A 23,541-nucleotide genomic window follows, 5' to 3' on the forward strand; every position below is an offset into this window, starting at 1 on the left:
GGAGTGATGACGAGCGACCCGCACAGCTCACACCGGCAGCCACGGGTGGAATGGGGAGCAATAAGGCACGCCGGCCCGGGCAGCACAGCCTTCGAGAGAGGGGCAAGGCGCAGACCCGAAGGAGACTGCGGGCCCCTGGGCTCCCACCGCAGCCGCAGGGCCGGCGGGGCTGGGCACGGCCCTGCTCGGCCGCAGCCAGCCCGTCGGGCTCTCCGCTCGCTCCGTGCCCGCACGCCGAGCTCGCCTCCGGCGACTTTCGCTCGCTCGGTGCTGCCGGCACAGCCAAGCCGAACTTTGTGTTTTCCCCGGAGGGCGCCGAGGGCGCAGCGGGGCCGGGCCGGCTTCGCCCGCCAGCAGACGGTCTGGTCTGTCCGCCAGTCCCGCTCGCCGAGGGGCACAGCCCGGCCCACGGCCCCCGCCTCGGCAGCGCACTGAAAACAACAGCCACAGAACACGCGACAGGCACAGCCACGGCTGAGCACAGCCCGCGGCCGCGGAGGTCGGAGCTCCCCGGGAGCGGCACCGGGCTGGGTACCGGAGCACGGGCACGCCGGCAGCTCCGCTCCGGCCGGACCCCGGGAGGCCCCTCCGGCACGGCGTCTGCCGCCCGGCTCAGCCCAGCACGGCCCGGCTTGACTCGGCGCCACTCACCTCCTTGACAGGGGGGAATTTTTTCCGGCACTCCAGGCTCAGGCCCCGCAGGTCCCCCTGCATGTTTTCCAGCAGCTTCTTCACGGCTTCGGGGCTGCTGGTCCCGGCCATGGCGCCGCCGGGCCGGCCCCGGGCCGGGCGCTGTTCCGAGCGGGCAGGGGCAGCGCCTGTCGCTCCGCGGCCCCGGCCGACACGTCTGCGCCCCGCACCGGAACCCTCCGGCCCCGGCCGCGTCCCCTCCCCGCGCCGCGTCCCCCCCGCTCCCACAATCCCGGGCGCCGGCAGCTTCCGCACACACGGCCGGGGGCGGGGAGAGCGCCGGCCGCCGCCAGGGAGGGAGGGAAGGAAGGAAGGAGGCGGCACCCGGATCCGTCCTGCCGGGCTGGGCCGGGCGCGGCCCGGGGAGCCGGGCTCTTTCCCCGGGATTCTTCCCCGCCGTGTCACTGGGTCGGTGTGAAGGGGCAGGAGAGGTGCTGGGACCTGTGCCGAGGCGGGGCCGGCGCTGGGGAGCTGCCATGGGGAGGGGACAAACTGCGGCGTTCGCGAAGGGTCACTGAGGCTTCAGCAGCCGCCAACCCCGCCGGGCAGCTACGGGGGTGTTGGGGCCGGTCCCCTCTGGTCCCCGGATCTCAGGAGTGTTTCATTTAAAAAAAGCAAAAGGCGAGTTACACTGTTTTTCTTTTGAATCCTGAAGTTCTTGCTTGCTTTCCAATGCGAGTGATTGTGCACTGAAACATTGCCCAGAGAGTTTGTGGAGTCTCCCTCGCTGGGGATTGAAGAACCGTCTGGATACAATTCTGTGCAGTGTGCTCTGGGGTGACCCTGCTTGAGCAGCGAGGTTGGAGGAGATGACCCAAAGCGGTCCCTTCCAGCCTTGTCCATTCTGTGGTTCTAGCAGGAGTGAAGCTTTGTGCCCTTCTCGGCCCGTGTGCCTGTGCAGTCCTCCGTGGTCTCCTCTAAGCCAAGCAAGCCTGAATTCTTCCTTGAGGAGCTTTAAACATAAACACAGGCAGGGAAAAAACATGGGCGTATGGAATGGTTCGGTCCCGGGTACCTTCCCTGTCACTAGCAGTGTCCCTTAGAATTCCATACCAGCAATTTTTAACCTATTTCTAAACCTGGCTCCTGAACAACCAGAAAGAGCTCTTCAGTATCTGTCACTTGTAGTAATGCAGGGACCTTAGGCCTCATAGTTGCCTGGGAGCTTCTTTCTGAAAGATACCATTCATATATATTCACCATAACAATTAATATTTAATAAATACTTCATAATTTTGGTCTCTGCAATAATAATTTTTCCATGTTCTCAGTACTGCAAATGCTGTACAGTGCTGGCTGCCTACTGTAATGTAGCATGGTTCTGTTCTTTGTCTATAAACCCAGGGAGTTGGAAAACACCTGTGAGTTTTGACATGCTGTAGTTTTCAAACTATAGTCTTGAAAATAATTATGAAGAAGAAAAATGAAGGACAAATTTTTACTGCCATACAATTTAAAAAATTTTAAGTAACAGCTTTTCTTCAGGCTTCCCTGAAAGTCTTCAGTCTTACTCAGACAATGCTCTAATATTTTGGGGCTTTTGGCTTGTAATGAAAAAGTAAAAATTTTTCACGAATTTGAGCATCCCTACCTGTATGTTGAGTTCATTTACTGCCAAAACCATTGCAAATAATACAGTAAACATGCTCCCACTGGCACAGCATTGACTGTACCTGAATACATAAATCTTTGTGAAGAAAAGAGTGCAGGATTGTTTTCTAAGTAATTTGGTTTTTTAAGATCTTTATTTTTATATTTTTTCAATGTACTGGCTGTTAGGTTGACAGAACTGGATAAATGGAAGTGAGTTTTTAAAACCGTGTAATGCTGCCGCAATTCAATTAGGTGGTCAAGCTTTATGTGCCTTCAGACAAGCAATTAGGATTTCGCCCTGACCAGTAAAAGTATGCTTCTGTAACACTGCTATACTTTCAAAGTGCATTGGTCTGTGTATTCTCCAAAGCTTTGATTTTTCTATGCTTATTTAAAACAACAACAACAACAAAAGAACAAGACTGTTGTCTTCAGTAGAACAATGTACATGCTCAGCCAATAAGCTTTTTCCTAAGGATTTTCCCATCATAGTGCATCTGTTCTGGGTTTCAGGCCTGATGCAATTCACAGACTAGTCCAAATACCTTAATAAGAAACATGGATGATTAGCTAGGAAAATGAATGAATTAATTAATTATTGACTATGCACATGTATTTCTTAGGTAAGCTTTAATGATTTACTTCATTTTTGTTGTTTGGATTTTTCCACAGATTTACTGTACACAGTAAGCGTAGACACATTGATATTCCCTGAATCTACTTGTCTGCCTGTTTGCATACAGGTGTCATTTACATTGATTGTACATATCTTTTCAACTATCAGCTTAGCCACTCAGTCTGCTCAGCATTGCTAGCCAAATGCTGCAGGATTGTTCATGAGTTTGGAAATGAATCTTACAGTTTGTAGAATTCTTATAGTTGTAGAGTTGAAAACTCTTCTGGATCTGATGAACACAAGAACTGGGAACATGTGCCTGAATCTCAGATGTGTCTCTTAAACAACAAGGTCATCTTTCTCACCATTTTGATGTGTGCCTTTTGTAAATGCAGAGATTTATGAGTTAATCTAAATCAGTGCAGTTAAACTGTTTAAACTAGCCAGGATCCTTTTAAGTGACACTGATTTGATTGTGAATGTGACTCCTGCAGTTGCATTTCATTGCAATAGGATCTATTGCACGTGGTCCTAACCCTCAACAGAAGTGCTTGCAGTCTTTCGTATACTTAAGTACCCCAGTTACAATTCAAGTCACTTTTGATTCAGAAGGTGGCATGGGATATGTGGACATCTCTGAGGGCACATTTTTGACCAGCAAGCTAAGAATGCTAGTTAGCTGTAAAGCTGACTTAACTGGGAATAGTACATGTGCCTGCAGCTCAGGTGCATCTCTCAGCTTTTAGGATAACTTTGTATTGCACTATTGCACTGCAATTATTACATTGTGGTTTGCTTTGTTATTAAATTATATGTTATTTTGTGATGGGCATCGGGTGATTGAAATAATTCCCTGTAGCTTTATGGCCCTAATTATCAACAAAAATGCTCATGAGACCTATTGTGACTCATTAAGTTACCTCATCTTCATTCCAAATGATGCACATCAGTCCTTTTAATTGGATTAAACATTTGGCTGTATTAATTTCAGGTGTTTAGTCCTAGTTATAGCCCATCCTGGTAGATGTATGCAGATGCAGGCTTTGTATATGAGAACAGGGTTCTGTCATCATGCTATACAGAGGCAAAACTATCAGATTTCATTCACTGTGTCAATGAATTGGTTTCAATGTAATGGGAGAGTAGTGATTTCTCTCTGAGTTCACTTTACCTGTACTCCTTTATACTTCTGTAAGTGATATGAATCTGTAAGTAGTGACAATACAAAACTAACTTCAGGATATGAAAAATCAATTGTGTGGAAAAGTAAAGGTATTTGCAGACATCTCTGGTGATTTTTTGTACTGCAGAGTTAAGAGTCACGACGGAGAAATTTTTGTCTCAGATGGAACATAGATACTCATACCAAAAGACAAAGTTAAATTTTAAATTAAAAGACAGTGAGAGATGGATTAATACCAAATACATCCTGTAGCCTTTTATAAAAACTATGCATTGTATTGGTCTATATAAGCACAAAGAAGCCTTTACTATATGAACACTTCAGGAGCTCCTTAAATTACAGACCAAAGTGGAGCAAGAGAGTATTTGTTGTGACACAAATGAGTTAAAAGAAGTAATCAACTTCCCCGTAGTATATGGTATTTTTTGGGGTTTTTTATGGAATAGAAGTGAAGTCCTTGTTCTGTCAGGATGTGGCTGTGCAAGGAAGTTAGATCTACCAGCAGATTGATAAGTATGCTTTCCAGTGTGAACTCCTCATTAATTCAGCCTCTGCTCCTTTCTGATTAGGTGTGAGCATATGTTTACATGTTAGTACCCATTTTGTTTGTATGCTTATGGTTAATATAAATTTTATTTCATTTGGTCAACTAAAAAAGCAATCCCAGCTGCTCTCTATTGGTAATTATGTCACGTTTTGTTTGAGGTCACTCTCAACAGTGTTAAGCAGCAACGCCCAAAATGTCAGACCTGTGATATATATTAGGTATTCAGCAGTGATTCCCTATTGAGTGCAGAACTCCAGAGCCTACACACAAATCTCTTGACCAGAGGTTTAGATGCTTCCAAGACTCTCATGTAACCAGACGGCAAAGCTGGTTTTTTTCCAGTTTTTTTGTGCTTGAATCATGTCCAAACAGATTGTCAAAGCAGTGGCTTTTGGTGGGTTTTTTTTGTTTGTTGGCTTTTTGGGTTTTTTTAATTGGCCTTTTGAGTGCTGGTAATTGAATTAGCTGAACCTGGTAACACCTTTTGTGAGAAAGAATTGCTGTCCAATGCTTGAATTAATTTATTGCTGTGTTAGAGCTGGCAATGTAACAACAGACCAACAGAGACATGATAATCAAAATTTTATCAGCACCTCCCATGCCTTTCATACTTTCCAGCTCACACAGGAAGTATGTGGCTGGCCTGGGAAACAAACATTACTCTGTGGTTTAAACTGAATATGTCTTTCATTCCCTTACACAAATAACAGACTATCTGTTCATCTGTGCTTTTTCCTTGCATGATATGTAATGCACCCCATTCATGATACATTTTTTGCTGTCAAGTATAGCAAATAGAGAAACAGAGGTGGAGATGCTACTTGACTTACACAGAAGAATCCTAGACTGACCATCCTTACTACCTTAACAATTAGCACAGCATCAAGTCACAGTCAGCAGACTAAGAAACTTCAGTGATGTTGCACTTACGATCAGAATTTACTACAATCTTTAAGTATTTTATTAGGAATTTTGGTTTACAGATAAAGGCATAGTTGTGTTGAAGCAAAGCAGTTGTGATTCTAGGCACTGTTATTTGATCCAGAGCTCTTCCAGTGGTCAGTTCATTCATCTGCATCCTGTGGCAGAAGCTTTTCCCTGGTTATCTCATAATGACTGCAGGATGTGTGGCTTAAAAATGTCCATCAAGAATGTCAGTAATTTGCATTGTGCTGCAATCTTCTTATTTGTTGCTCTCTCATGTATTTGGCAAAAACCTCCCTACATCTTATTCAGCTTGTATGAAAGTTATGGAAGTACTTCCAGACACCTAGTAACCTCCAGACAATCTACTAATCACAGAGCAAACCAGAGAGGAGAAGGGTGTTCCCCTACCTAAAAATAAAATTTTTTGGCTGCTGCAGCAGGGAGAAGTCACTGAATGCTTTCTGCAGGCTCTGGTGAATCCTTTAAGATAATGATTCCAGACTGGAGCCCTGAGGCTGCTGAGTGATACCATTACAACAGAAGAGTTTTTACCAGCTCATGGGATGTTAGTTCCTTTGTGTTAGGGGTGGCCTCTATGTAGCAGGGACTGCAGTCATATTTGTAAAACACATAAAAATAATTCTAGAAATAGCTACACTCACTATACTCATATAAGTAGCATGGAGGCTAGCACACCATGCAGGTATTCTTTTCTCACACTGCCACAGCTACTGGCAAGAACAACGTAATTTGTAACTAACTCAGCCCAGCTTAAAAAAGACTCAGTATGGTCATGTACTTGTGAGAGCCTCCAGCACAGCTCTTTGCAAAGATAACTGAAGGGGGACTGTTCCTTCTTATACAGGCAGTGCTTTCTATAAACCCCATGAAGATTAGAAATTTCTTATGGAAGAGATCTGAATGAAGAACTGCAGCTTGTAGAAGCTTTGGTTTACCTTATGTAATCTTTATTGCTTTATGAAGATTATAGACTTCTTATCTAATTCAGAGAACTTTGCCCTTGAGATAAATATTTGTAGAGGTTCATTTGTGGCTGTGTTTATAAGCAGCAACCTGAAAGATATTTTGTTACTCAGGTTGGATCCAAACAGCTAAATAGAATGAACTTATTTCTCAGGAAATTTGGAAGACAGCCAAAGGTATTCAATCATAAAGATCCAAATGCTTTCCTTTGTAGTAAAATGGCTAGCCAGATCAGCTCCACATGTGAATATGCATTCCCAAAAAAGCAGGGCAGTATCACTGTATGTATCTACACCCTGGGTCATGTGCTAGCAGAGACATCCATAACCAAGGATGCACATTTGTGGCAATAACATAGTTAATTTCATTTGTTAATACTGGTATTTTGGCAGTATTTCTACAAGTTGTATTCAGTATTTCACAAATAGCAGACACTCGCTGGAACCTGTTCCCAGTGCACAGTGGATGAGCTTGTCTGTCTTCTCACACCAGTGCATGGCTGTGCTCCTGGCTACCTGCTGGCTAGAGCATAGGAAATTCCAGGTCTGAATACTCACTGTTCCACCTGAGTGCCAAGCCCTGGAGCTACTGAACAGATCATTAAGTGGGATGTAGAACTTGTTCAGCCAGTCTGAAACCTTATTTCCTTTTGACAGCATGGTCATCAGTAGATTCCTATGGCTGTTTATTTCTAAGGGCCTTGCTTCTCTGCTTTCAATCATAACTAACTGAACCATGCCATGATCTAAGAGCATGTGATAAACAATTGAATTACAAAATTAGAAGTTAACATGTACTAAGTATTGACAGGTTCTTTATCAAATGACTCTACTCCTGATCCACTCAGCCAAACTTCGTTATGGGTGATGCCTGGTGGGCTTGAATTAGTTTGTTGGAGGCAAGATTACAGAAAGCCAGAACCAGCCTTACACATGTAGAATTTCAAAGAAATTGATGCATCATTGTCCTGTGATGAGCAGCTGAGGGAGCTGGGGTATTTTAGCCTGGAGGAGGTTCAGGGGTCACTCATTCTTTACAACTACCTGAAAGGAGTTGGTAGCCAGATGGAGGTTAGTCAGCCTCTTCTCCCAGGCAGCTTGTGACAGGATGAAAGGACATAGTTTTAAGCTGTGCCAGGGGAGGTTTAGGTTGGACATCAGGAGGAATTTCTTCACAGAAAGGGTGATTAGACATTGGAATGAGCTGCCCAGAGAGGTGATGCAGTCACTATCCCTGGAGGTGTTTAGGGAAAGACTGGACATGGCATTTAGAGCCATGATCTAGTTGATATGGTGCTGTTCAATTAGAGGTCTTTTCCAATCTAATTGATTCTGTTATTGTTTTTTTTCCCGCTTCAGGACATTTCAAACCTTCCTTTGTAAACTAGTTCCTAAAAATTATTAGGAACTCAGCTCCCAATCCTCATAATGTGCTCATAATTGTTTCTTTTCTACTGGTTTACCATTATCTTTCACTAAGAAATTAAATCCATTGCTAGAAGCCAAATTATTTTTTTGTTGTATGTCTGCAAGACAAACTACCACTATCAAAGATTTTAATTTATGGTTGCCTGCTAATGACTTTTGTAGTAGTTGCTTTTTTAACCATAGGACACTGCTCCTTTTAGAAATCCTCTACCACCTCCTTAGTAGTATCCTACAGCTACTTTCTTATTACATTCATCTTTTCTATTCATGCAATATAGGCATCTCCATACTCTTGGTTTGTCTTGGTGTGATTCATTGTTTTAACATACATTCACAGTTCTGCACTATTTCTTCCTCTCTGATATTACAGAAACAATGTGCATCATAAAAATAAGCTTCCTAAATCACAATTTCTTGACTGACAATGACATTAACCAAACAGAATTCCAAAGATTACATCGAGAGGATAACCCAATACTTCCCATACTAAGTAGTACTACAACCTTCTTTGATTTATCTTTTAATCTGCGCTACCATATCTCAAAAGTATTATATAAATAGCTACAGTTAAATTTTCTGAAGACATCTGCTATGGCATTATTTCCTATACCAAAAATCAATATGTCATTTGTATTTGCTTTTAATAATTATAGATGGTACAGTCAGTAATTACTGTCCCTTGTGTTTGCAGACTTTCTCCTCAGGCAAAAGACACATTTACACAATACCCAGAACATAATATGTATTTTAGAACATTGACAGATGTTGAAAACAAGCATAGCTCATCTGAGTCTTTCCAGACAGCATTCATTGTGCTCTGGAAAATGCCTTTGTGCCCCCAGAGCTGGTTGCAGACCTCTTACCAATTGCACGATATGTAGGTTTTAATTTTAATTTTTAAGGAACTACTCATTTTTCAACAGGGGCATGTCTGAACAGATCATTGGGTTTTAACAAAATTGTCATGGAGAGGCAAGGATGCTCTTCAGAACGGAAAAGAAAGAAGGAAAAGGGAGATGTATGTTTTGGTAGAGGCTGTAACTGGGGGAAAGTGTTACTTGGAGGAAATGACAATAAATCAAAGGGTTTTTTTGTGGTTTAAGCCCAGTTGGAAATTAAGCCCCACACATGCACTCCCCTTCCCCACCTCTGTAGTGCGAGAGAAAAAAGGTAGAGATCCTGAGCAAAGAACAACTTACTGGAAATAGCAATGAGACGAGAAAATGAACAATTTCAGCAACACTATTAGTAATAAAAGTATACAAAAAAGAATATGATTTACATACAAAAAATGTATGAGCAAGTGACCCAACCTGGTGCTGCACAGCCCCAAGCCAAAGAAAAAACGTCCCCCTCCACCCCCTCTCATGCCCTGTTTCCCCCCAAGCCCAAAACAATGAAAAACAATGGCAGAGAAACCCTCTGGTCAGGACAATTGTTACCCCACTGCTCCCTGGAAAAAGGAATGCCTGCCCTGTCCTGGGAAGGGAGAGCCCTTTACCTGTCCCGACCATGACGTAAGATAAAATGGAATAGCATGCACACATGGCTCCAGGCTCTCTCCCTCATGTGCTTGACCTGAACCAGGACAGTTGAACAGAGGGGGTTTGGAGTGGCTTCATGAGTTTAAGTTTGAAGCCATGGTGAAAGAAAGGAAGAAAAGTCGTAACAGTCACTATGCTGAAAGAGAGCATGGGTTTTATTCCCATGTTGATGAATTACAATGCTAGCAAGGCCTTCCCTCAAACTATGGTGAGCTTGGAGCAAATACATACACGTTCAGGCCTCCATTCAACGATTTTTTAATGGGTACAATCAGGTCTAAAGAGGGAGGAACATTCCTCTGAGAACAGGATGTTTATGGATTCAAAGATCTCCAAGCTGAGGCAGGTGGCTCAGATGACTCAGACGAATTTTCCATCCCAGAAGGGGAAGGGCCCTTGCACCTCTCAGCAGCCTCCCTCTGTAGCCCAGGGAAAGCATCTAACCCAGTTAATAGAACTCCACTTGCCTCTTCTGGTTCTTCTGCCAGTATCTTCCTTCTCTTTTGTAGAAGAGTAATTGCATAAAAGACTCCCACCCTTACCTCTGTTTTCAGATTGTCCTGTTCCAGTTTTGAACCACTAGTTCTTTGAATGTTTCCCTACACTCCCAGACTCCCTGCACAGGGTTAAGGTGTTGCATGCAAATTGAGGCACTTCTCAGTAGTCTTTCAGAGAAAGCAATTTTTCTCCCCATCTGTTAATGCAAATGTATTTACTCTGGGGTTGTAATGTTTTTCCTATAATGTGTCCCAGGTTACAATCCGAACTTTTAAAAGGTAGGAACTCAAAAAGTGTATTTTCACAGGCTCCTTACCAGAGACCTGGAGACCTAGAAAGATGAAGCCAACTTCTCATTTCTGTTTATGTAGCAAAGGACTAGTTTTGTGCCTGTTTCAGTGCTGTACTGCTTGTCCACCGGGGCTACAGAGGATATAGGAGTATTTGCTACTTTCCACATTCTGTAGATATGATCTTGAATATTTTGCACACTGAATAAAAACATCAATTTAAGACCAAGTGCCACCAACTTCTTCAATAACATCTCTATTCCACAATGACTTCCTTATTTTAAGGTTGTTGGTCATTTCCCAAACTTTGTGTTGGATGATACTGCATAACATTCACATTTTGATAAGAGTATTTGTGATACCTAAAGTGACATTTAAGTGCCAAGTACTGAAATAATTTAGGTGCATCTACATTATCATCTTTATCAACTGTCTTTTTCGGTTACTACCCTGACAAATAACAAAATTTCCTTTTCATTAAACTATATCTAGAGTCCAGTATTAACTGTTGCATAATTTGGCCCAGGACGACTGTTAATGCTACCTGGCATATAGCACTCAGTTCATTCTCTACATAAATTTGTCACATTTGGACTATTCTGGCTTTCCATGTTACTTTCCAAGATGTAATTTCTTTTCAGTAAGACAGGTCTCTCTGCTTGCCTCAGGAGCACATAATGCCAGTAAAGCATGCAATTCTCTAGAACTAGAGAACTGGAACTGTTTTCACAATGTTTACCCCGCAGGGAAAGAGAACTACAAAAATCTGAAGAGAGCAATTTGCCTGCAGACTAAGAATATGCTTATTCTATCGGATATATTTTTGCTATTGTTTCACTACATTTATGGTGATTTTCTTTGTCAAAGTAACTAGTACTTAGAAACAATGAAAAACCATATCCTGCAACTACAACTCTGACATCAAAGAAAGTAGCATAAATTTTTAAGAAAACTAGTGGGTTTGCCAATTAATTTCTTCGCCTGCCATACTGATTTTTCTCTAAAGATTGCAAATCTCTTGAAAAAATACACTGCTGTAACACAGGGCTAACTTCCTGGGAAATCTGGAAGGGGTTGTGGCCTTCCCATTAGCAAGTAGCTGCAGATAGTTCCCACATCATCTGAGGAACATCTGGCAAATTTCACCACGGCGTGCCAGGAAGGCAGGTGGGACTTTAATTTAGCTGGACAGATCTGCACCAAAACATCCACAACATTTGTCTGAAGCCAACTAAAAGAAGTCCTGGACAGCATTTCTTTACCCCTCCTTCCCTCCCAGCCTGGCTTTAAATGACACATTTCTGTCACAAAATCCACAGAGTGAGTGGGAATCGCAAGATGTCTTCTGCTTCCTACTCTGTTAACTGAATGTTGTAATTTTAGGGTTTATGCTGATACTTACTGACAGCAAACTTTTTGACGAGAAAAACACACTAGATTTTTATCTGACATGGTTTTTAACAGGTGTTAGAATCATCTCCATATAATCAGTTGAGAATAACTTTTGATAAACACTGTAAATAATAACATATTTTCTGTACTTTAAAGTGTTTTCACACTGGAAGAATGTTATCTTAATGTGAATGTATGTTCAATAAAATTCACAATTTGCCCGAACTCCCAGAAACTTTTGAGAAACTCGAATAGAGGTATTACTGATTGTTATCTCTGATCAGTAAGCTGATTATACAAGTTGTGTGTTTGTAATTTTGGACGCCAAATTAACAATAACAAAAAAAGAATTAGAATCAGTCTATGTATTTTTTCCTAATTAAATGTTACTTTGATCAATACCCTTTTAAATTCTTGTTGGATGATCCAATTATTAGTAGGTAAGTACATTACTTCAAATATAACAGTCCATATGTATGTGTTTATTTGCATCTTCAAAGGGAGAATGAAGTGCATTAGGACTCTAGAGTTACTAGATATTAAAGCTCCAATCTACAAACGACTGAAGTACTTTTGTGAGTCAAATGAGATCCTTTTCTCTGTGTGGTTTTTCCAAACAAGTTCTAGGCTAACAAGATTTGGAAAAAATGGGAGCATGAATATAGGGGGGCTCTCTGTTATTCAAAGCGTTGATCACTTCTCCAGGATTACTTCCAAAGGTTATATTATTCCCCCCCACCAACCCCATAGGTTCATCTAATCTTAAATATATTCTCTTATTTCCCAGCCATCTCACACTTAGTATATTTGCATTTGATTATTGTTATAGTATTACTTTTACAAACAAACAAAACTATGACATTATTTTTTTTGCAGTTTTACAAATGTTTTAGGGCCAATGACAGGAGAGAAACCTTTTAATATATACTTGAAATACTACTGATCTTGTTCCATGTTGGTCATTACATAACCAGTTTGTAACTGAGAATATTAGTCTCAGACAGACTACCCATGACACAAACACCGTGGGAAAAGCATTTGTAACAAAATGGAACACTAAGTAAGGCCTTGAATAGCTTTATTGAAATCTGTATAAATAAACATGCGCATTTCAAATGTAAACCCAAGTGAACTCAAGTGCAGACAAAATTTTAACCTCTGTCATGCAGGAGGTTAGTTTACATTTAAAAAAAAAAAAAACAAAACCTCAAAGCAGCTTTAAAATACCAGGATGAAACACCAGTTTTAATATCAAGGTATAAAGCAAAGCCATGTCCAACATATCTCATTTATATCCTGGTCAAATGCAATTTTTTAAACTTTTTAATGCTAACATAAATAAATAATTTACCAAAATGTGCACTCACAGAGTGAACTTTTATTTACAATACACAATTTATAACCTATTGTATTTGATTAGTTCAAGTGAAGAACATCATACTTTTTGCTTTTTTCTTTTTTAAATTTTTAACAGTGGGACACCAAGCAATTCTCCAGGTAGTAGATATGTGACATGTGCCCCCACATTTAAGAGCCCCTCTCAAAGGCAGTATTGTATGCAATCAACAATACATTCTTCCAACTAGATCAATGGGAAAGCAGCAAATCAAAAAATGTTTCAAACTGTCACACTAATTTTGGCATCCTGGACTCCTGAACATAGTTAACTGAAATCCAGCTTGGGAGTTTGTATGCCTTATATACTGTACAGGTTCTGACTTGAACATGCAAATGCCAATTCTCTTATGAGTTACCTTTTCAGATACACTGTAAGGCTATGGTGAATTCCATCCGGAACACACAAAGAAAATTAACAGGCCTACCTTTAAAGTGATTTTGTTAATTAACAATTTAAAGGCAGGTCATATTGAAAAAATTCTCAACTAAGCCTGATACACAGTCATTACTATGGATACAGAATACTATTAAATCTGACCTTAATACAGAGTAGTTTGCAAGCTGTCAAACTACAAAAACTGGGGAGAGAGAACTTATAGCACAATTTAAATTTTGGACTGTTATCAGATAAAAATTATGCATGTCATAGAAGCAACATAACAGGAATTATGTCTGCAGAGTAAGTTCCAACAAGCAACAATGGATACTTACATTTAATTGAAAACCTTTTTTGTTAATGCAGCATGAAATCCAGAACCTGTTCCACAGCAGAAGTAAGATGAATGTAATATTCTGGATGTTCCACTATGTCACAAAAGGTTAAAACACCTTTTTCAAGCTATTTCTTCTATTGTGACCAAATTTAATAAAAAAAAAAAAAAGAGGAAAAATAGGGAGAAACAAAAATTTGCTGTTTCAAGAAAACTACTTTTATGTATTTATAACGTTTTTACCTGTAGTCTGTTGGCAGCCTAAGGAACATGTATATATTCATCAAGAAACTAGACTTGGCAGTAGTATTCTTGCAGTACTAGGAAAGTAAATGCCAGAAGTCCACAGATTTAATATTTTAATTATTAATTCACATCCAAAACAAAAGAAAACATAATCCATCGGAACAGCAGCAGAAAACTTAAAAGGGGTTTATTTGTGATTTCCTATATATACCTTGTGAATATGAGACTGTAAATGCATTAGAGAATTTCTGTTTAAGTTTTTATTGTTTCACTTCAAGTACTGCACATGTTAAAATGTAATAAAGATTTACATTCTATTATCTGAAACTCCCCATCTCAGATTTTTATTCTTAATTTGGTGGGCATTTTCACTCTTTCACTCTGTATCCCCAGTATGAGAGTCTCTTTTATGGCTTCTAGTTCTTCCCATCAGTTAGTGTGCATACAATTTTCATTTTCTATATCATTATCATTTTCATTGCTGTCTTCATCGCTTTCTAGTGGGATGCCTGTGGCAGCTGAAGCACCTTGTTTAGTTTCCCGGTCAAGTGGGAAAAAGCCAGTTCCACTGATTGTGTCCTGTCTCTGGTAGAAGAGCACATACGCTGCTTTGGACTGTAAAAGAGGGTAGCACAGTATGTTCATGAGGCTTCAAACAAAACATTTACAATCCAGGTTACTAACTCTTTGCTGTCAAGTATTCAAAGTTACAAAGAAATCAGAATGTTTATGTTATTTTTGATGTTGTAGTGAAACATTTTTGGTTTGCACTGTCCTTTGAAAGAACACAAATTACTGCCTATGAAGTTAACACAAGTTTCCTGGTTTACTCTTCATTTTTCCTGCCCTGACAAGAAAGTATCAACAGTCCCAAATATGGAAACATGAAAGATACTTGCCACTATCTGGTCCTCACTTGCAGTGGACACACTACTGTCATCAAAGTAGTACCATTTTCCATCATCCTTGTTTTTTGCAAAAGCAGTATCTAGGATGAAAAAGTACAATGTCTCAGGACTTTGTATGTTCATAGATGTAATACAATCAGTTAGCACAGTGTGTTAGTCACACACTTCATATTCAACTCATTATTACTATTAAACATCTTTAAAACTTTAGCAGAGAGTTCAATCACTAACATTTCCCTTCTAAAGACAATGCATACTGAAAAGGACAGTCAAAATACAATCCCTCAGTCATTTTTCCTCTCTGCTTTCAAAGAGAAGCATAATGAACAAAAATACAGACAAGCAAGACAAAATCAGTTGAATGAGATGTTTTCTCTTTTCACAACATGTATAGCTAGAAGTATAAAAGAACCTACAATTATTCTTGAAAGCTCATAGTATACAGATTTTTATGTTAAAATGCTTGTGAAAGCGTTTCAAGGTAGCGAAAAAGAAAATGCCCCATAACCATTAAAAAGCACCATTGATTCAAAGTGATCAGTACTTCAATCAAAATCATGGAAAGAAAGCTGACATCTAGAATGATGACACTTGGAATCAACTTACAATGCCCTCCTCCCATTCCTCCATAGTGGTTGGAGACAGCAATCAAGTTGTAGCGGCAAGGCCCTGCATTGGGATTAATAAGGAATTCCGACATGTCCAAGTCACTGTTAAAAAACAAAAAACAAACAAAAAAAAAATAGAATAAAAGAAACAAAACCCAACCAAAACTCAGTCATGTTAACAGCATTTTTAACCACAGTTTGGTAGTCTTAGAGTCCTTTATTTTATATGCCCTAGAAAAATACACCAGACTACTCTGCCAGTGCATATCTTTCACTTTGTGAGAAAAGGAACAGGAATCAGCAATCTTCCATATTTTTACATTATTACTATTTTACCAAGTTTATACTTTTAACCCAGAAGCATTTTGTCATTAGTTTACTGGATCCTCTCATGGAAGCTGGGAACAAACCCATGTTATGTAATTGCTGAATTAAACATGCCCTAGTCATGCTTTTACACTTCTAGCATCAAAATATTTGAATTTCTTACTTTATTGGAAAGTCAACCAATGTATCCAACTTGTCCCTCATGTATCTGCTGTAGGAAAAGCGCTTCAGATGAACTACCAGAACGGGGGGCAGTGACCATAAGTCTAACTTCTTGGTAGCTTGCTGATGTTCTTTACAGTTTGGACAATACCTAAAAGGAAAAAAAGATCAATTTTATGTAACTGTAGTCCATGCGTATGTTAACATATGTTACGAAAGAGAAAGTCACACTGATGGGAGGAACTGAATGAGAAAAAAAACCCCACACACTTTTCATCCTCTGTTACTAATGCCATAGATATCCCTTCCAGTTTAAAAAGGGCAAGTGTGATCCCAGTGAAGCTCAACAGCATTTTAAACACAGAAGCAGCATCCCTCAATACTGGATTCTCATCTCCTACATCCCTGATCAGACCTCTGTATCCTTAGTTAAAACACAGCATTCTTGTCTTTTATTAAAAAAAAAAAAAAAGATAAGTGTTAAGAAATTAACAAAAAAAAGTCAAAAATAACAGACAACGGTGGTTCTTTCAAGTTTCAGTTTCCAAATTCATCCATCCACCACCCTATCCCATCTAAAACCAGATAACAGTGACTACTGGAAACTGGAAAAACTCATAACTAGAAACTTCCCTTCTTAGTAGGCAAGCATTAAACAGGTTGTGACTTAGAAATTTCTGTTCACTGCAATGCATACTGGAATCAACTAATGCTCAGGGAGGAAGATAAATAAGAATGAATGTAAGCAACTCTTCCGTGAAATAGTCTATACATATGCTACACTTTGGCATCTAACAAGTAAAAATCTAGGGGGAAAAAAAGAGAAAAGAGATGAACTCTAATTAAAAGAGTGCACAAGTGTCTTTAAATAGCAACATCAGATAATCAGATAAGGACAAAAATTAGAAGAACTGTAAGGCAGGCTGGAATTGAAAATCTGTTTTCCCACTTGGCTTAGAATATGTAGAATACAAACAGTGCTGGACTAGGGATGATGAACTCTTGTAGCTTAGACTTGTCATGAGCTAACAGACGAACAAAAATGTGATTAATGACCTCCAGTGATATGCATCTAGTAGCCGCTACTAGACTTCTGCAGTTGTATTTGGTAGTTAAAATACTCTGCTTAAAATGCGTTGCCAAAATGGAATTGCTTCACCATACCTGAATTATATATGGTATCTCAACCAGGCTATTTAGTATTGTATAATCTAGCAAACCCAGAAAAAAAAGTTATTTTCTAAGCTAGCTCCCTACCCTGCACAAATACAGGAGAAACTCTGGTGACAACTTTCAGGTATCCATAGAAGAAAATGGGCTCTCTTCAAACTTAATTCTGAGCTTAAAGATGTTGATGAAAGATTGTTGTCTGCTAGAAAACTCTTGGAAAACAAGGATCTTATGGGAACATACTATAATTATGAATATTCAGATATGATTCCAAATTATAATTTGGAAAAAGTATGAAAGAATAAAAGTCTCTGCCAAAATCTTAATGGCTAGAACATGAATTTGAGGGGTTCTGCTGACTACAGACATTCCCCCATCCCATAAACTTGCTGTTTATACACATCACTATTTCATTTATCAATGCAAGGCAAGTTTTGTATTTGCATGACGAAACTACAACCGCTCTCATCTCAGACAGCAGCATTTGTTTAAGCCTCTGCTTTGAATTTTTCTCAGTATTATTCATTCACAGTCCATCACAGCCCACAGACTTGACACCCACCCCCACCCCCCGATTTGTGAATGCATTAAATGTCTTCCTTAACATATATAACCCTTCTGGTACATGGTAAAAATTCTGGTTAAGTAATGGATCAAAACAGAAAACATTTTGAGAATTTTTAACTGTTTCAAATAACAAGATTCAACATAATATTAACATACTAACTAATTATCTCTATGTTCAAGTGTGGGTTTGATCAATTTTGAGAAATATGTCATAGAACATAATTTAAAATTTTCGTGCTTACCATGGGTCTTCAGCACCTAGTTTTTCCTTCGTTGTGAACAGCTCAATGCAATCTTTTAATTTCACAAAAGGCTTTTTGGGAGGCTTATATTCCACACTTTCATGTTTTTCAAAATCCTAAAGAGAAGTATTTCTTGAGTTAAGAAAACAAATGAAACAAAACTCATTTTAGTGATGTCGTCTTACTATAAACAGTAACTACAAAGCTCCTATATATGGAAAAACTGATCAGAAACCATTCAAGTAAAAACTTTCCACAGCTTCAGACTTACTTCCCAGTTCATAAGCCTCAGATTTGCTAATTACTTGATGTATATATGAAGTTTATTTATGACAACATATTTACTAAGAATAACATGAAAAAAGATACAGTTGCTGCTTCTTGTGAAGACTTACAATCTTGTATGTCACACTAAGTTCCACTTTTTATGTTTCATTTTTATTTGTGCTGGAAAAGGGAGTAACAAACAGCTTACCTCTGCTGCACTATCATCAAAATATCTCTTCTTCAATTCAGGATCCCAATCCAAAGCAAGGAAAGACCTTTCTAAGATGAAAAAAAAAGTTTTCTCTTAATGTTATTTCTTGCTTTACATGAAATTGTATTAACTTCGGGCAAACACCCTTCAAAGTAAATTAAACAAAGCTATAATGAATTTAATACAAAAAATTGAAGCATATAAAAATTCTGCCTTCAAAAAAGTTAACTGCAATAAAAAATCAGTTATTTATACAGAATTTACTATTTAAAAGGAAAACATATCAAACAGCACACAAAGAAAATGAAATGCAAGAGTCAAAAAAGAGTCTCAGAACCAAATATTGCCCACTCTGTTCCTTGTGACTTACCATCAAGCCTAGGTTGCCTGTCATCAAATCTAATATGCCTGGTATCATCTTTGATGTAGTTTATGTCAGTATTGCCTAAATTATTGAACTGGAATGTAAACAATCGCTTTTTGTGTCCCGTGAGTGGTTGACCTTTGCAAGTATCCTCACACAATCCATTTTCAGAGTCATTGTCACCCCCAACTGAGTCCTCTGACTGGCTGTTTTCATTCTCTGAGGGAAGTTCCTGATCCTGGCTGGATTCATCATCTTGCTCATCTGTCTCCATTTCACCTAAAGCAATTGGAAGAATAAAGAGGAAGAAACAAGACAGAATGTCAGTAATTGAAAAACACTACAAAGTTAACTTCCATTTCAAATTTAACACCAAATACTAGAGAAGTTTAGATATTCCAGACTTACTTGGAGATCCTTCTTCATGTATTCCATTTGGGCCATTACCATTGATGCCATGGTCCTTACAGCAATGCAGGGAACCTTCAGTGTCTTCACTTTCAGTACATGTTTTTACATATCGGCTAAATGCAATAAGTGAAAGTAACAGTTAGAAGCAATGGAGTACTTGCTAGTGTACTGTACTTCTGCACTCCTTTCTAATTTACTCACATTATCAGTTTTACTGCCAAACATTTCTAGTGTTACAAGTACATAAGAAAACCTGCTGGTATATGACTGTGTATTTTTGGCAGCTACTTGGTCTGAGACAACTTGATTCTTGGTCTCACTCTCTGTTTGTCCAGAATTATTTTTTTTTAACTGTTCATTAACCATATTACAGAGAAAGTTACATCAATAGAAAAAGAAGCATAAATTTAAATTGGAGGTGATATGATTTTAATGTCTTCTATATAATGACACTAATTCTAGTCATTTCAGAAAGTGTCTACCATGTACTTTTCCAACACAAATTAGTAGATACACTTGAACAGTAGATACAGGAAATATAACCATAGCAGAATAACTGGAAAAGATTTACACTTTACCAAGACCTAACAAACAGCTAAGCATACAAGAGAATTATTTAACAATACTCTTTACTGTCTTTTCAAATATTTTTTGGATGAGGTCATGCTAACAAAAAATCAAATTAAAATCCAAGTTAGTGGCTAAAATTTTATATTTAATACTCAACAGAAATAAAACAAAAGTACTGAAATTAATCAGTATGATAAAATGCACATGAAAGTATATGCCTACTGACTCCAACAATAAGCATTATTCTTAACAAATGAATTTTTCTTTTAACAATAAACTTACCACATTCTTAGCAGCAGCAGGTTATATAGTTTATCTTCAGTGTTGTTTCTAGGCACTGCTATGAGAAAAGGTTGACCAAATAGTAAAGAACCACTATGGCTGTAGCTAGTGTGCCTGCACTTTTCCCTTAAACAAACAGGAATTATGACTTGTTCCGTATCTTCTGTTCTATTGATAGCTATTTCAAATCTAGAAGAAAAACAACCAGAAATGCAAAGAACAATGGTCATGGAAAGGGCTTCAAAGGGGAAAAATAAAAAAATATCTCCTCTCAGTTTAATCACCTGATCTGGTGTCTACGTTTAAATATTTTACAAATAACTAAACAAACTGCAAAGAGACATGAAGCATGTTATCTACACTTACACATAAATGTCATCACGTTCCATAATACTACTTAGATTTTCATCCATGCCAAATATCCTGTGGAACCTGTGATTGTATATATCAGTAACAATCATCTGAAAAGAAAATGGAGTATACATTGTTAAGTCAGGTTAAAACACATTAAAATGTGTATTAAAATGTGTTATTTGTTGTGCTTTAAGAGATCACTCTTACCTTATCTGCAGCGACACCAGACAAAGCCGACAATGCTGTGCAAAGATCCAATATATTTCCAATTTTGGGAACAACTACTTTGTACTGAAAAGAAAATATAATTTTGATTTCTTAAGAGAACAAATATACACTAGGAAAAAAGCAAACAACACATGTTCAGCATATTTCACGTATTTCTTTCACATTTTTGAAACTTAAGGTGTAAGGTATGTAGATCACCTAACACAAATTCCAAAAAGCTGTTTAAAATGTGTAGTAAGCTGCACAACTTTACAAAGACACACACTGAATACTCCATTCATTACTTTATACAATGCTTGTTTTAATGTTGTTTTACTTTTTCTATAAGACTACCAGTTAAGATTTGCATTTCAACAGTATCTTCTTATTTAAGCATTTAAATAGTATACATGCTATCAAAAACATTACTAAATCTGGGATACAACGCATGTTGTTTATGAAGTATTACTAGGGAAAAAAGCAACAACAGGCAACAGATTCTCATTTCGCATGCAGAGAGAGAATGTGATGATTAAAGTTAAAAAAAACACCTCTCTGTGGCTTCCCTTATGCAGTCCATATGCAGTTTGTAATAAAACTCCACACAAACCTCTTAGCTGTTATTTGCATAATAAGGACAGGATTCATTATAAATAAAGTATTATTAACTCTATAATTAATTGCCAACTATTCCCATGTCCTTGTATGCTATGTCCTTAAGTTTCATAATCATTTAGACTCACAAAAACTCTACTGAACGGGTATTCTTCCCAAACTATTTATTCCAGCACAACCATCTCATACCATGAGTCATGTTCAACAACATCAGTAGTTTTCAACTCCTTTGTGTCTCCAGTGCAACTACTGTGCATCCCCCTATTTTCATAATTAAGTTTCTAGCAGGCATATCTCCCATTAGTTAATACACCTCCCCTCACCTTTGAATTCCCCAACTCATACTACCTTTGAGAACACTCTTTTCTCCCACTTCCCTTCTTATGGTACTGATTTCAGGTGTTAGAGTCTTTTTGAATGCCTGCATAACTGTGTTGTATTTATTTCACCTATTCTCACTTACTGTATAAAGTACAGCTAGAACCATGACTTAGATATCACAACCTTACGTACATTTTTTCATGACATTCTAAGGTGTGTAATATCAGCCCCTTCCTACAAAACGGCAAAAGGGATACTCTTCACAAAGAAATTTCATCTGAATTTTTTCTTTTGACTATGAGGTGAGCACACAGAAGAATTTGAGACTACCTAATATATTCAGTCATGGGGTTTTTTTGCATCACTTATTACAAATGTGATTATGAAACCAAGAAATTAAGTCTTATGGATTAAATGTATAAATATTTTTATAAACATAAAACAGCAGCTCTTAAAACATTATGCCAGCATACATTTTAAAGTTTAAGAAGCCTTATTAACACAACCATAAAGAAATTACCAATTCTTTCTTGAAACTGTACAAAGTATGTACAGTCTTCCTCAGGTATGTATAAGTCTTCCCCACCTTCCTAAGTGAGATTTCAGAACATACACCAGAAAAATAAAGCTTGTTGTAATTGCTTTTAAATTTGCACTGTGTAAAGGAACTTGGGTTCACTGTTAATGCCTCATGAATCAAAGTGTTTGTACATAAATTAAGCTGCTTACCTGCATAGGCTTTGCAAGTGGATCCATTCTAACTAAATAAACTTCCAAAGTGCGTTCTTTTTTCATGGGTAATGGAAGTGTCAAGTAACAAAAGGGATCAAAGGTTACAGATATCTTAGCACACTCAGGACAAACTAGGGTAGATTTAAAAAGGCCATGAAATATATCTACAATGATGGAGTCATTTCTCTTTAAATGGTTTTCCCAGGCTTCTTCAGCAACCACCTGCAAACAAAGCATGATCTGGGTTATGACAATGTAGTAGGAAATGAATAGTGAGAATTGTTAGTAGAAGTCCTTGACAGAACATTTTCAGTAATCACTTAAACAGAGACATATCACTCCAAAGGACCTGTAAGGAATGTTACTACTATCAGGTTTGCAGGTTAAAAGATGTATGTTTTTCCTAGGACAGAGATCCTGTCAGTGGTATTACATAGTCTTGAGAGTGACTTTCAAGTAGTTTGGGAAAGACAAAAGCAGATAAACCTAAAAATTCCATCTGAATTAGCTCATAACAAAAGAAGTTTCCCTAAAGTAAGAGTACTGGAGAGACACAGAATGCTGCATACTGTAGATATAAAAATACAACAACAGAATGGGAATTGGTTTTTTCCAACTGAACTCAGCATTGAATTGAACAAGATGGTCTTAGCAAAATCTTAAAAAAGGCCTTATCATCCTCTGAACACATCCCCATTATCTTAAAAATAAACAGAAATTTACACAGTTTCTCAAGATCTCAATTTTAAAGTTTTATCCTATTTTCTGAAATGTCTTCCAGAAAAAGTCCCATATAATCAGTTTCCCAACCTTTCAGTGCATAATCATGTAGAGGTATCTTACAGCACATAACTTTGACTTGAAAAATGAAGAAATTAGCTCCAAAACCCCTACCTTGTCTGGTCTCCCATCTGCATCCTTTAACTGAATATAAGGCTTTTTCCTAATTCTATTCAAATCCTCGTGCAAGCCATCCAAGAGAAAAGCCAGTAGCTCTTGACAATCTTGTTGCTGATAACCAGAAAATTGTGGTGCAAATCGTCCCACTTGTGTCTGAAAAAAAAAAAAAAGCATAACACTTCTGGTACCTTAATTGTTAGAAAGAGTAGGTACTTCTGAGATACTACAGCAGCACACTGAAAAGGTAAAACCTGTAGTTAGAAATGGTAAGCTTTTCA

At 38.5% G+C, this 23,541-nt stretch overlaps 2 protein-coding genes across 6 annotated transcripts in view; both read right to left on the reverse strand.

The window, feature by feature from the left end:
* The window catches only part of MON2 (MON2 homolog, regulator of endosome-to-Golgi trafficking), a 66,801-nt gene extending 65,952 nt beyond the window's left edge, over window positions 1-849 (reverse strand). For 2 of the 4 annotated variants that reach the window (XM_033057403.2, XM_033057402.2), the window contains exon 1: window positions 652-813. In XM_033057403.2, coding sequence (XP_032913294.1) covers window positions 652-762 — 111 coding nt within the window. In that variant the 5' untranslated portion in view covers window positions 763-813. Of the gene's footprint in view, window positions 1-651 lie in introns of all 4 variants that reach the window. The other 2 variants (XM_033057401.2, XM_033057400.1) reach the window with 2 other exon arrangements.
* An 11,903-nt stretch (window positions 850-12,752) lies between these two features.
* Window positions 12,753-23,541, reverse strand: part of USP15 (ubiquitin specific peptidase 15) — a 58,689-nt gene continuing 47,900 nt past the window's right edge. For both annotated transcript variants that reach the window (XM_033058100.1, XM_033058099.1), the window contains 13 exons: window positions 23,258-23,416; window positions 22,361-22,585; window positions 20,696-20,779; window positions 20,501-20,595; window positions 20,135-20,323; window positions 19,280-19,395; window positions 18,878-19,150; window positions 18,505-18,575; window positions 18,030-18,145; window positions 16,052-16,201; window positions 15,560-15,663; window positions 14,945-15,033; window positions 12,753-14,660 (listed from right to left, as the gene is read on the reverse strand). In XM_033058100.1, coding sequence (XP_032913991.1) covers window positions 14,475-14,660; window positions 14,945-15,033; window positions 15,560-15,663; window positions 16,052-16,201; window positions 18,030-18,145; window positions 18,505-18,575; window positions 18,878-19,150; window positions 19,280-19,395; window positions 20,135-20,323; window positions 20,501-20,595; window positions 20,696-20,779; window positions 22,361-22,585; window positions 23,258-23,416 — 1,857 coding nt within the window. In that variant the 3' untranslated portion in view covers window positions 12,753-14,474. The remainder of the gene's footprint in view (window positions 14,661-14,944; window positions 15,034-15,559; window positions 15,664-16,051; window positions 16,202-18,029; window positions 18,146-18,504; window positions 18,576-18,877; window positions 19,151-19,279; window positions 19,396-20,134; window positions 20,324-20,500; window positions 20,596-20,695; window positions 20,780-22,360; window positions 22,586-23,257; window positions 23,417-23,541) is intronic.

This window comes from Catharus ustulatus, chromosome 4 (genome assembly GCF_009819885.2).
Source record: "Catharus ustulatus isolate bCatUst1 chromosome 4, bCatUst1.pri.v2, whole genome shotgun sequence".
NCBI classification, from domain to species: domain Eukaryota; kingdom Metazoa; phylum Chordata; class Aves; order Passeriformes; family Turdidae; genus Catharus; species Catharus ustulatus.